At 42.4% G+C, this 12,369-nt stretch overlaps 1 protein-coding gene across 1 annotated transcript in view; it reads left to right on the top strand.

Moving 5' to 3' along the window:
- Window positions 1-1,561: 1,561 nt before the first annotated feature.
- Window positions 1,562-12,369, top strand: part of LOC138977790 (cysteine-rich venom protein Mr30-like) — a 26,667-nt gene continuing 15,859 nt past the window's right edge. The window contains exons 1-7 of the mRNA XM_070350396.1: window positions 1,562-1,607; window positions 2,610-2,710; window positions 6,803-6,973; window positions 7,572-7,656; window positions 10,371-10,531; window positions 11,141-11,235; window positions 12,353-12,369. The exon at window positions 12,353-12,369 is cut by the window's right edge and continues 63 nt beyond it. Coding sequence (XP_070206497.1) covers window positions 1,562-1,607; window positions 2,610-2,710; window positions 6,803-6,973; window positions 7,572-7,656; window positions 10,371-10,531; window positions 11,141-11,235; window positions 12,353-12,369 — 676 coding nt within the window. The remainder of the gene's footprint in view (window positions 1,608-2,609; window positions 2,711-6,802; window positions 6,974-7,571; window positions 7,657-10,370; window positions 10,532-11,140; window positions 11,236-12,352) is intronic.

The following is a 12,369-nucleotide window of genomic DNA, read 5'->3' as shown; positions in this document are numbered from 1 at the left end:
TGGTGAACAGGTTCTATACATTCCTGAGACGGTCCTTACAAAAATTGGGACCAGTCAAACACACGGTTAGGGAGTTATTGGTGGATTAAGATTCTACAAGGACTTATAGAGGGACATATTAATGGTCAAAGGGAAATAACCTTCTCAGTTGGTGGCAGTGAGAATGGTAAGGACGGGTTTTTTTTTCCTACCTCGGAGGAATTTCTTGTGTTTTATAGCGTCTGAAAATGTTACCTTGATTAAAACCAAATCCTCTATTTTAAAACATGGGGTTTTTTTCTTCAGATTTTTGGTATAGTGTTAAAATGCAGCCGGTAGTGGTGGGGTTTATGGTGTGAGGGGTAGGAGGCGAAGGGTCAACTGTAATGTTTTTTTCTTTTCTGTTGGTCGTTCAAAAGATAAGTGGGCTGTCCAGTCAGTTAATGAGTCAGTGTATGTCTGTATGTGTCTGTATGTGTCTGTATGTGTCTGGCTGTGTCTAGCTGTGTCGATCTGCCTGCCTGCATTCATGTGTGTCTGTTTGCCAAACTGCCTGCGTTATGTCTGTCTATCTATCTCACTGCTACTTCTTTTGCGAAAAGGATCGTCGATCGCATATTTTTTGTGATGATAAAGCATTCACAATTTAAGTCGCAGTTCCACTGATGGAGAACACTTCAAACATCTTGAGCAGAATAGTAACCAAAGTAGTCATTACCATATGAAAAGACGACGTTGAAAAAAGAAAATGGATCAAAACAAACGAAAAGCCTTCGTCTATGGCAGATTCCACAGAGACTTTAAGCATGATGAACAACATCAGAAACTTCGACAAAATATTAAAACTAAACCCATTTTCCCTATCCTGAAGGAAATGAAAATGAAAGAGACAAGAAGGCCTCTTACCGCCTCACTTTCAACGCTCGATTATCTTTATAGACTCAAGATCTTTTTTGTTTGTTTGTTTGCTTAACGCCCAGCCGACCACTAAGGGCCATATCAGGGCGGTGCTGCTTTGACATATAACGTGCGCCACACACAAGACAGAAGTCGCAACACAGGCTTCATGTCTCACCCAGTCACATTATTCTGACACCGGACCAACCAGTCCTAGCACTAACCCCATAATGCCAGACGCCAGGCGGAGCAGCCACTAGATTGCCAATTTTAAAGTCTTTGGTATGACCCGTCCGGGGTTCGAACCCACGACCTTCCGATCACGGGACGGACGCCTTACCACTAGGCCAACCGTGCCGGTACTCAAGATCTTACTGTCCTTATAAAAACAAGGAAAATTGCCATGCCGTGTCGGACAATTACAGACATAAAAAACATCACATTTACTAAGAATTAAGAATTGCACTAAAAACCAACAACACCAAAACATATGCCAAAAGGAGAAACGGAGACAGACAGAGAGAGACAGCTGACAGACAAACAGAGACAGAGAGACACAAGTCCAGAGACAAAAGTCCAGAGACAGCGACAGAGACAGAAACAGAGTCGGTTTATATTCTTGTACCTACTACAAGAAGTGTAATTTGTAGTGGCGCCAGCCGAGCCACAGACGATGTTACACCTAATGTTGGACCACGCGAGAAACGCGGCATCAAAGACAACCACGCAATGTCAGTCGTGGCATAGGGACTCGTAGACACAACTGACTGAGCGACGCTAAAATGCATTTCTTTGTTCAAAATTACGCAGAGAGTGCGTGAGAAATCCTTGACGCCCCTTGTACATTTGATGTACGTGTCCTTTTTCTTTCTGCTTTATTAGTATTATTATTAGTTATTGTTTATGAAAATATGGGAAATGAAGTCTGTTGGCATGAAGAGGGACCCATTAATTCATCTAATTAATGTGTGTGGTGTCTGAGTTGGCCACGTATCAGAATGATATTGTGAGTGTCTATCGTTTCTGTTTCTGTCGTTCGTTCGATCGTTTCTCACTTTCTTTTTCCTTTCAATGTTCTTTCTCCTTTCTTTCTTTCATTCTCTGGAGTTGAACGTTTCAGGATAACGCCCCTATGTTACGTCCAATTTATATTGTTTCCTTCATTATTTTCACGTTAGTATCCCCCTTGGTTCAATGTTATTCGTCTTTTCTCTTTCAAACTGGAGAGTTTCTTGAGGACCACTGACACACATCGTCCTTGTGGTGCCAACAGACACATGTGACCCTCCACCACGGAATGAGTCGCATGTCACCTTTGCATGATTTTCATATTTTTTACATTTTTCTAAAGAGTTTTTTTTATGCTCTATCCATTGGTGAAAACCGTTTTAGAAAAGAGCGAAAACTTTCTGAGTTATAAACCTGTAACTAAGGTGACCCTCACACTGTTACCAGACACCCCCCGGACTTATATAAAGCCCAGCGCAGAACCGCGCGAGGTGACATGCGACTCATTCCGTGGTGGAGGGTCACAAATGTCCATGTTTATGTACAATGAAAATGGACATTAAAGTATTCTTATCTCATCTCATCTTATCTTGACGTCACTCGTTCAATTTTTGATTTCATTTTTTTTCCTTTCTTGGACGTTGGCAACGCCTAGCTATAGTGCAATCTAAACGCACTTTTGTTTCCTACTATAATTCACAAATCTAGTATTCTCTCTGTTTCAGATTCGCTCAGTACCGGCGTGATACTCAGTGGCGGAGGCTCAGGTGGTCGTCGAAATGGTGACGTCAATACTCAGCTCGGAACACCAGGCAAGAAGGCAGTGGTAAGTTTACATTGGGTTTCATATCATTTCAGTTGTAAATTGGGCCGACTGTTCTCGTGGTTTTAACTCAGTTTCGCTCAAGATTTGGCTGACTTTAAGTGAAAGAGTGCTAGTGACAAAACGTGAAGGTCAGAAATGGTTAGATAGATAGATAGATAGATAGATAGATAGATAGATAGATAGATAGATAGATTGATAAACAGACAGACAGACAGACAGACAGATACATCGATAGGTAGATAGATAGATAGATAGATAGATAGATAGATAGATAGATAGACACTAAATAGAGAGAGAGAGAGATAGAGAGAGAGAGACACAGGCACATGATTACTCTCTCTCTCTCTCTCTCTCTCTCTCTCTCTCTCTCTCTCTCTCTCTCTCTCTCTCTCTCTCTCTCTCTCTCTCTCTCTCTCTCTCTCTCTCTCTCTCTCTCTCTCCCCCTCTCTCTCTCAGTCTCTCTCTCTGTTTTATTACTCACAGGCTGACAGACGGAACAAACCTGAACAACCGTTAAATCCCGCGCCCGAGCTAGATAGAAATCACAACAAAACCATGTGTTCGCAAACCTTGGCCGCCTTATACCATAGTACAGTCATTGCACCGCGCGACACAAGCCTTCAGACACAACAGGTCTTCGCTTTAACACATATCACATGGAGTCGTATGTATAGCCATGCAATAAACCACACAATACCCAGAACTGACTCCTGCCCTGTGGGTTTCTATGGCAGATGCGGTCTGGAGTTAGAATATCTGCTAGTCAGATGTGTTGCGTTACAGTTTTCTTGCACACTCAATACATTAATTGGAAGCAAAGTGTGCAGGTGGTGTTTTTTTTTTTTTGCCGATGGAGGACAATTGCGAGTTTGATTCTCGTTCTTGTCAAGCTTCAGAAGGGTGGTACATACAATGTTTCTCACGCCTTAGTTACTCACAATGAAGAAGCAAAACGCGAGACAGTATAGTGGATCTACGCTTCCCGTGCAGTCTGTGCAAGAATGTTCAAGAATTTTGCATTTGACTTTTAAAACAATTTTGTGAAATAATGCCAAGCCACGGCAGAGTAAGCATTACAACCAAGTGAAGGTTAAAATCTGCTCTTGTTCAGATATTATTCTTATTTAAATCGCTAATTAGGTCCCCTTTACCGAAGTAGTTGACAGTTATCACCCTTGAATGAAAAACAAGACTTTAATTGAAATGATATGTACTTTCCGACAATATCGAATGAATACATGTGTGGTCTGTAATTAGAGGTTTCTTCCCCGAAAAGTTAATGAAGGACAAAAGAAGAAAGTACAGGTAAGCTGACACCAATACAAGTGTAAGCATACTTCACGCTGAGACCAACCGTTTATTTATACACGTCATACACCAGGCAACGGTAAGGTCAGATTTGTCTAGCAACCCTGGCCTACAAAAGCGTACACCAGGAAAACACGGAAGAACAGACCTTACTGTGGTTGCATGGGTTGCTTTACAAGCCGAGACAGTTGTTAAAACAGTTTCTCTGGAGACGAAAAGTTTTGGGAAAAGGGAAGAAATGTAACGAGTGACAAATACGTCTGGATTACCGGCACGTACGCACTCAGACAACGCACGCGCGTAATACGTCAGAGATATATGTGGAGCACAGAAATCACTCCACTTCCCTTTCCACGGTTTATATTCTCAAACGGTTTGTGTCCTCAAACTTGTTTGAAGCCATGTCTGACATTCATTTTGCCCGAAATGCCTTGGATATTATAATAACAAAACCAAGAATGGTAGGTAATTGAACGTTTATTATTGACAAAACAAAACGTTACAATTAAAAAAATAAGTAACATTTAAATAATTGATATGCAAACGTAACGTTTTGTTTTGTCAATGATAAACGTTCCATTTTTTATTTTTTTGTTGATTTTGCAACGTTTTCAGTCTATCTGTGTTTGGATGTGTGCTCATATAGCCTGGGATATTAATTAAGTCTTATCATACGTACTATATAGAACGACGTGTATCACTTTCAGTCTCATAATCTATTACAGTACATAAGGACGCCGAAGTGTTTGAAAAAAGAACTAGCTTGCACGCTCACACTGATTTTGGCACAACAAAATTAGCCGAAGTGGGTTTAAAACAAACACAGAGAGAAACACACACACACAAACAGAAAGACAGAAAGAGACAGAGACAGAGTAACATACATAGACAAAGAGACAGATAGAGACACACACATAAGATTGTAAACGTTTTCTCGAGAGGTAAGCCATACATTGAAACGTTACTTTCTCATTGACGCGTGCGCACTAAATGAAGGACACGGAAACTCTTCCGCAGAAGGACACGCATTTATTCAAAAAGAGTGCTCTGATACATTGCTACACTTTGTTAGAGTCTCCCGTGATGTTCTCTTTAGGTCAGTCTGCGGCCATGACCCTTAGGGGGGAGGGGGGGCGCAGATCGTTTCACTTGCAAAGATAGATGGCTCGTCCAGACACTCAAAGGATGGCTTACGTACACTTGAGTCCCTCGCCTTTCGCAGTCAACCTTTCCCTTTCTCCTCCCTCTCCCCCTAATCCCCCCCCCCCCCCAATTCACACACACACACACACACACTCACAGACTCGGTCGAGAGAGAGAGAGAGAGAGAGAGAGAGAGAGAGAGAGAAAGAAAGAGTAAGTGAGAGAGAGAAAGAGTAAGTGAGAGAGAGAAAGAGAGAGAGAGTAATAGAGAGAGAGAGAGAGAGAGAGAGAGAGAGAGAGAGAGAGAGAGAGAGAGAGAAAGAAAGAGTGAGAGAGAGCGAGAGCGAGAGAAAGAGTAAGAGAGAGAGAGAAAGAGAGAGAGAGAAAGAGAGAGAGAGAGAGAGAGAGAGAGAGAGAGAGAGAGAGAGATAGAGAGAGATAGAGAGAGAATGAGAGAGAGAGAGTCTTTACGTGTCTGTTTTCCGCTCAGATTTTGCCCAGTTCCTGATTTGTGTTTTTATTGACAAATGCCTCTAGACATCTTTCTCTGTCAAGGGTCTGCACCCTCCGCCTTCACCCCCATATCTTCTGTCTGCACCCCCCCCCCTCTCTCTCTCTCTCTCTCTCTCTCTCTCTCTCTCTCTCTCTCTCTCTCTCTGTGAATCCCTTCTTTTTCTCTCGAATATTCTTCACTTCACAATGGGTGTTTTTTCTGCGAAAAGCCGATATATCCTTCGTATAAGAATGTGATGTATATCCACTGCCAAAGGACATCGTGAAACCGATGCCCAAAGTGAACGATCGCCTTGTCAATGTCTGCACAGTCACTTAATGGCTACCGTAACACTTTGCTCGAAAACCAATCATACTTGACGCATCTCTGGTATTGTGTCTTCTGAATCGAAGCGATAGCATTGCAATTAAGGATACAGTTGCTCGTCATATCATGAAAAAATAAATATCATATCATGAATATTACATCATGAGTAATGTCGGCGAACTTTCATTACAGACAATCGGATGCGCTCGTGGAAGGCTAACAGAAGAATGTTGAAAGTCTCTCTCTCTCTCTCTCTCTCTCTCTCTCTCTCTCTCTCTCTCTCTCTCTCTCTCTCTCTTTCTCTCTTTCTCTCTCTCTTCTCTCTCTCTCTCTTTCTCTCTCTCTCTCTTCTCTCTCTCTCTCTCTCTCTTCTCTCTCTCTCTCTCTCTCTCTCTCTCTCTCTCTCTCTCTCTCTCTCTCTCTCTCTCTCTCTCTCTCTCTCTCTCTCAAAGAAATCAAATCGAAATTAAGGAAAAAGCGTTTGTTTATATCGTGCTTCAAGTGTTTCAAACTTAGGTCACATAAAAGTACAGAATAATTGCACGTGAACCATACAAAGCGGTGTTAACTTCCCGAACCATTATTTCTCAGTTGTCAGTGAACCTACGGAGTATAATTATTTAGCTTTGGTAATCACCGCCAAAACCAAACCCGAAACACGATGACTGCTAACGTTTTAGAAGCTGACTTCTTGAAGTTCTCTGTTCAATACAAAGACATTTAGGTCTATACGTACTGGTAGTGAATTCGTTAAACGTTCCAATAACTAACATTTCATTTTCTTTGAATTTCGTTTAACCATAGAATAATCATCGTTGCAGGATACATGCACAGCGGGGTTCAAGGCCATCCAAGGTCACACGATGTGCATGCCCGATGACCCCCGAGTGACCCGCACGGGTGTGACAGCAGAGGACAAGGTCAAGATCTTGCAGCTCCACAACGAGGCTCGGGCAGGTGTCCAACCGGCGGCCACTGATCTCACCACGCTGGTAAAATATAATTTGCAAATTGATTGATTGATTGATTTATGGCTGAATTGGTTGATTGATTGATTCATTAATTTATTGATTTAATGATTGCTTGATTGGCTGATTGGTCGAACAATCGAGTGACTGATTAACTGAGTGATTACAATTGTTACAGAAAGTGAGTTACATATTATATACATGTATAATCATATCCAAGTGGATCTATAAGTGGATTAACAGCAAAACCAGAGTTATTTACAATTCTGGGACAATTTAAATGATGTTTGAAAATGTTTAGCACGAATAATGCGCATTATGCAGTAACTGTGCACTATTTTTCTTGTAATTAAGTGAAGCTAAAAGTATTTGTGAGTCAGTCTCTCTCTAATGTTTTTAAACCACGAACTGGTGGCAGTCGCTCAGAGGTGTTTTCAGCGTTTGTGAACGCATGCAGGTTTCCATTTCCTCCCTGCTAGCTATGTCTTGTGAACTGTTTCTATGCATTTGTAATTTGAGCATCACATCAGTTTTAAAGTTCTTCTCTGACTTTGCACAGCCATCTATTCTAAGCCCAAGGGCGTGATTACGTCATAGACTAATGCCGGCTTTTCTTACGCAGATCTGGAATGACGAGTTAGCGGCCGTGGCTCAGAAATGGTCTCAGCATTGCATCATGGGACACGACAAGGAGCGATCTGTTCCAGGTCTGTTATCTCTTTCGCTTATTTTTTATTTTTATTTTTTTATTTTTTTTTTAGGGGGGGGGGGATTGGAGTGATGCTGGGGTGGACAAGTGGGTGGGAGGTGGTGGTTATTGCAAGGGTAGTGAGCAATCGCGTGGTGTGCCGATAAGTTCTGCTGACATCAATTTGTCTTCTTCTTAGGCCAAAAAAAAAAAAATTGTCTGTTTAGGGTAACCCGACCGACCCTATCGATTTGGCGCCGACCCAAAAACTTTTTTTTGATTTCAAAAAAAAAAAAGAAAAAAAAAGAGGTAAAAATGCTAAAAAGAGACATTTGGCGTTTCTTTCTCTCCTTTTCTCTCTGTTTTATTTATACGTTAGTTTTGAAACATGTATTCATCAAATATAAGAAGTGAATGTTCAGCCGACATAGCATTTACAAAAAAAACAACAACAAAAAAAACAAAACCTACCTACCTACCGACCCTACTTTTTTTGGTCATGTTACCCTAAACAGACAATTTTTTTTTTGGGGCCTTATCTTTCATGTAAAAGGATTTGAGTGGGGGGGGGGTGAGGGTGGAGGAGGGGGAGAACGGTGTCTGTGGAACAAAGTTGTTTGCATCTCTGTCCTTGATCTTTCTCTCAACTGTGCAGATCCCCCCCCCCCCTGCTCCCCCCCCCCTGCTCCCCCACCCCCCCTGCTCCCCTCCCCCTTCTTTCCCAAGACGTCTCGTTTGCTCACTTTCTTGCATGATGACAAAAGCTTCTGACAGGAACAGTTTGGGGTTGCTTTAAAACATCGGTTACTTGTCATGTCCAATTGTCTACACCTACCTTCATCTTGCAAAAGTACACAGTATTCATATTGGCTTGCGACCTCATTCGTGTCAGCTAGACTTAGACAGTTGTGAGACTTAGACAGTTGTGTGCCGCTCAGTGGACGTTACTTGTCAAGTCTTATTTCTAAATCATGACTCATCTCTCTGATCATACAGGGTGACACAAAAAAAACAGAGCCCACCAAAAGTTTAATATTTTCTGAAATAATCAGCCGATTCTTTTATTTTTTCAGGTGAGCCAAGCTGAAATGATGTTCTAACAGCCCACCAAGTTTGAGCTTCAAGATGTCATGGACAACGGAGCATAAGACATTTATAGTCGAGGCCTATTTTCGGTCGAATTCTATCCAGACTGGTCAGCCGCAGATGTGGGATCGCTCTTACAGCTGCTGTTATTGCTGCCTTAAGATCAGGGATGGTCTGGGGGTTGTTGCCATATACCCTGTCCTTGAGGTACCCCCACAGATAAAAATCTGGGGGGTTCAAGTCCGGTGAATAGGGGGACCACTCTGGGTCACATCTGCGGCTGACCAGTCTGGATAGAATTCGACCGAAAATAGGCCTCGACTATAAATGTCTTATGCTCCGTTGTCCATGACATCTTGAAGCTCAAACTTGGTGGGCTGTTAGAACATCATTTCAGCTTGGCTCACCTGAAAAAATAAAAGAATCGGCTGATTATTTCAGAAAATATTAAACTTTTGGTGGGATAGATCTGTTTTTTTTGTGTCACCCTGTACCTCATGCAGACTTTGTTTGTACTTCTCATGTGAGTGTTTTACTCGTTAGATACAGTGTTACACAAACTTTTTGTAGTTTGTTGTTGATGTTGTGATTTTATAATTGCTTTTAATCTCCCACCGTCTAGTTTTATCGGAACAATACATTTGAGAGAAAAACATCCTGCATTGTGCACACAAAATGTTTTTTTCTTTTGTTTTTTTTTACAAATATAATGGTCTCGATGTCACACATTTACGGAACGTATTTTGTTTTGTTTTAACTTGGTCAGATGATGGTCTATTTACAGTATTAACAGTTTGAAGAGCTTTTGCCTAATATCACCTTTACCCTTCAAAAGTGTGTCCCCTGGCATCTTACGTACGTCATTTCAACTCAACGTCAATATTTGTTCACACCACAATTTTCAACATATTCATCGACATCATGTCACCGTAACGCTTCTAGCTCATATTCTTGAAAATTTTGAATCGCGGCACCTAAACAGTTTTGTTCTGTTCCTTCCGTCAACAATTCACTCACTCATTTTAACCTATCCGTGTCCACATATTGTACACGCTAACACTTGAACGTATCCGCAAATGAATCCCCTTAAACCCTGATATTAATTGGGGCGGGGATATAGCTCAGTTGGTAGCGCGCTGGATTTGTATTCAGTTGGCCGCTGTCAGCGTGAGTTCGATCCCAGGTTCGGCGGAAATTTATTTCACAGAGTCAACTTTGTGTGCAGACTCTCTTCGGTGTCCGAACCTCCCCCCGTGTACACTACATTGGGTGTGCACGTTAAAGATCCCACGATTGACAAAAGGGTCTTTCCTGGCAAAATTGCTTAGGCACAGTTAATAATTGTCTACCTATACCCATGTGACTTGGAATAATAGGCCGCGAAAGGTAAATATGCGCCGAAATGGCTGCAATCTACTGGCCGTATAAAATTTCATCTCACACGGCATCACTGCAGAGCGCCTAGAACTGTACCCACGGAATATGCGCGATATAAGACTCATTGATTGATTGATAGAAGTCTACTTCAGGAAGTTCGCTTCACGACGGTTTGGCACTGACTTTGCAAAGTCTTGGTGAAGTCAAGCTCGGGCTCAAGCAAGGAAAGCCATAACACTTTAACTTATTCTTCTACCTTCATGTTCCCAGACCTGGGTGCGAGTGTTGGTCAGAACGTGGCCGGAGGGTACCGGACGTGGGAGGCTGCCATTGGGGGCTGGCATGACGAGGTCAAGATGTACGTGTTTGGTCGCGACCCCGACTCCTACCTTGGCAAGGGAGGCTGGCTCAAAATTGGACATTACACACAGGTAAGATGCGACGCACGCAGGTGCTTAAAGCATAGAAGCTGGAAAGCAGGCAGGAACGTGCGACCGCGTGAGCGCGCATACGCTCACACACACGCATATAGACGAGCGCCAGCACGCACACATACATACACGCGCGTACGCACGCAAGCACGTGACGCACGCACACACACAAGCTTGCACTCACGTTTGCACGCACGCACAAACACACGTACGCTTTCACGCACGTTTGCACGCACACACGCGCGCACACACACACACACGCACGCACGCGCCGCATGCTTAAACACAGGCAGACATTTGGGTGTGGCAGGCATGGACGCATGCACGCACGCACGCACGCACGCACGCACGCACACACACACACGCACGCACGCACGCACGCACACACACACACACACACACACACACACGGTCACGGTTCGCACAATAGTTTGCCAGATGAATCCATACCAAAAAAAACTAATAATAAAAACAAACAAAGAAACAGACGAACAAAAAACACAACGATAAACAACAACAACATTATAGAAAAAAAATCAAAACAATTCATGCATTCTATTCCATATTCACATAACAGCGTCTGATCGTGTTAATAAATATATATTTCAGATGGTACAGAACACAACTCACATGGTCGGATGCGGCTTCTCTGCTTGTCGTGGAACCAAGTTCGGGCGCTATTACGTCTGCAACTACGCTTCTGCGTAAGTGTTTCTGGAAAATACTGCAATACATTACCGACGTTAAGTCTCGAGCTGTGGTTAACATTTTATTAAAAAGTTAAATTTCAACTTTGTTTACTCTGTAAATTTTAATTCTAATTCTTTTTTCTTTCAATTTTGATTGTTTCCAATGGTCATTTTTAATTCAACGTAGAACATCCCATTTGTGTGTTTCTCGGGATGTCAGTGTAAAGACATGTCTGAGTCAAAGTGAAAACTTAATTTTATGTTATGTATCGGAACTGTTATGTCTTATTGGACTGGGTGGCCGAGTGGTAACGCACTTGCGCTCGGAAGCGAGAGGTTGCGAGTTCGACCCTGGGTCAGGGCGTTAGCAATTTTCTCCCCCCTTTCCTAACCTAGGTGGTGGGTTCAAGTGCTAGTCTTTCGGATGAGACGAAAAACCGAGGTCCCTTCGTGTACACTACATTGGGGTGTGCACGTTAAAGATCCCACGATTGACAAAAGGGTCTTTCCTGGCAAAATTGTATAGGCACAGATACAAAAAAATGTCCACCAAAATACCCGTGTGACTTGGAATAATAGGCCGTGAAAAGTAGGATATGCGCCGAAATGGCTGCGATCTGCTGGTCGATGTGAATGCGTGATGTATTGTGTAAACAATTCCATCTCACACGGCATAAATAGATCCCTGCGCCTTGAGTCCGAGTCTGGAGATACGCGCGCGATATAAGACTTCATATAACATATAACATCAAACTACATAACCCTATAAAGGATGAAAGTCGCTTGATATTTTCTCAGGTGCCAGGAGACAGGTTCCGAATAACTCTCACTTACTCTGTTACACATGTCGCGTGCATTTAGAGCGCTTACATCCGTTTGTTTTTCGTTATCAATTGTTTGTCTGTGCACTTGAAAGACCGTTGTGTCGATATATTTGTGAATGTATTGTTTTGTCAATAACAAACGTTCCAACAACCTACCTTTCTTGTTTTTTTTATTCTGAATTTTGGAACGTTGGCAGTCTCTTTGTTTTGGGATTAATTTTTTCGTTTGTTTATCAGATATATAACCATAATTTGTTGAATGCATCGGGACTGTGAGGGTTTCATTTTCTGATTTTGATTTGTTCCAGTCAAACGCGACTAGCTG

Source organism: Littorina saxatilis, linkage group LG10, assembly GCF_037325665.1.
Source record: "Littorina saxatilis isolate snail1 linkage group LG10, US_GU_Lsax_2.0, whole genome shotgun sequence".
Classification (NCBI taxonomy): Eukaryota; Metazoa; Mollusca; class Gastropoda; order Littorinimorpha; family Littorinidae; genus Littorina; species Littorina saxatilis.
Note: the sequence above shows the minus strand (reverse complement) of the source record. Positions and strands in the feature narration are given on the sequence as shown.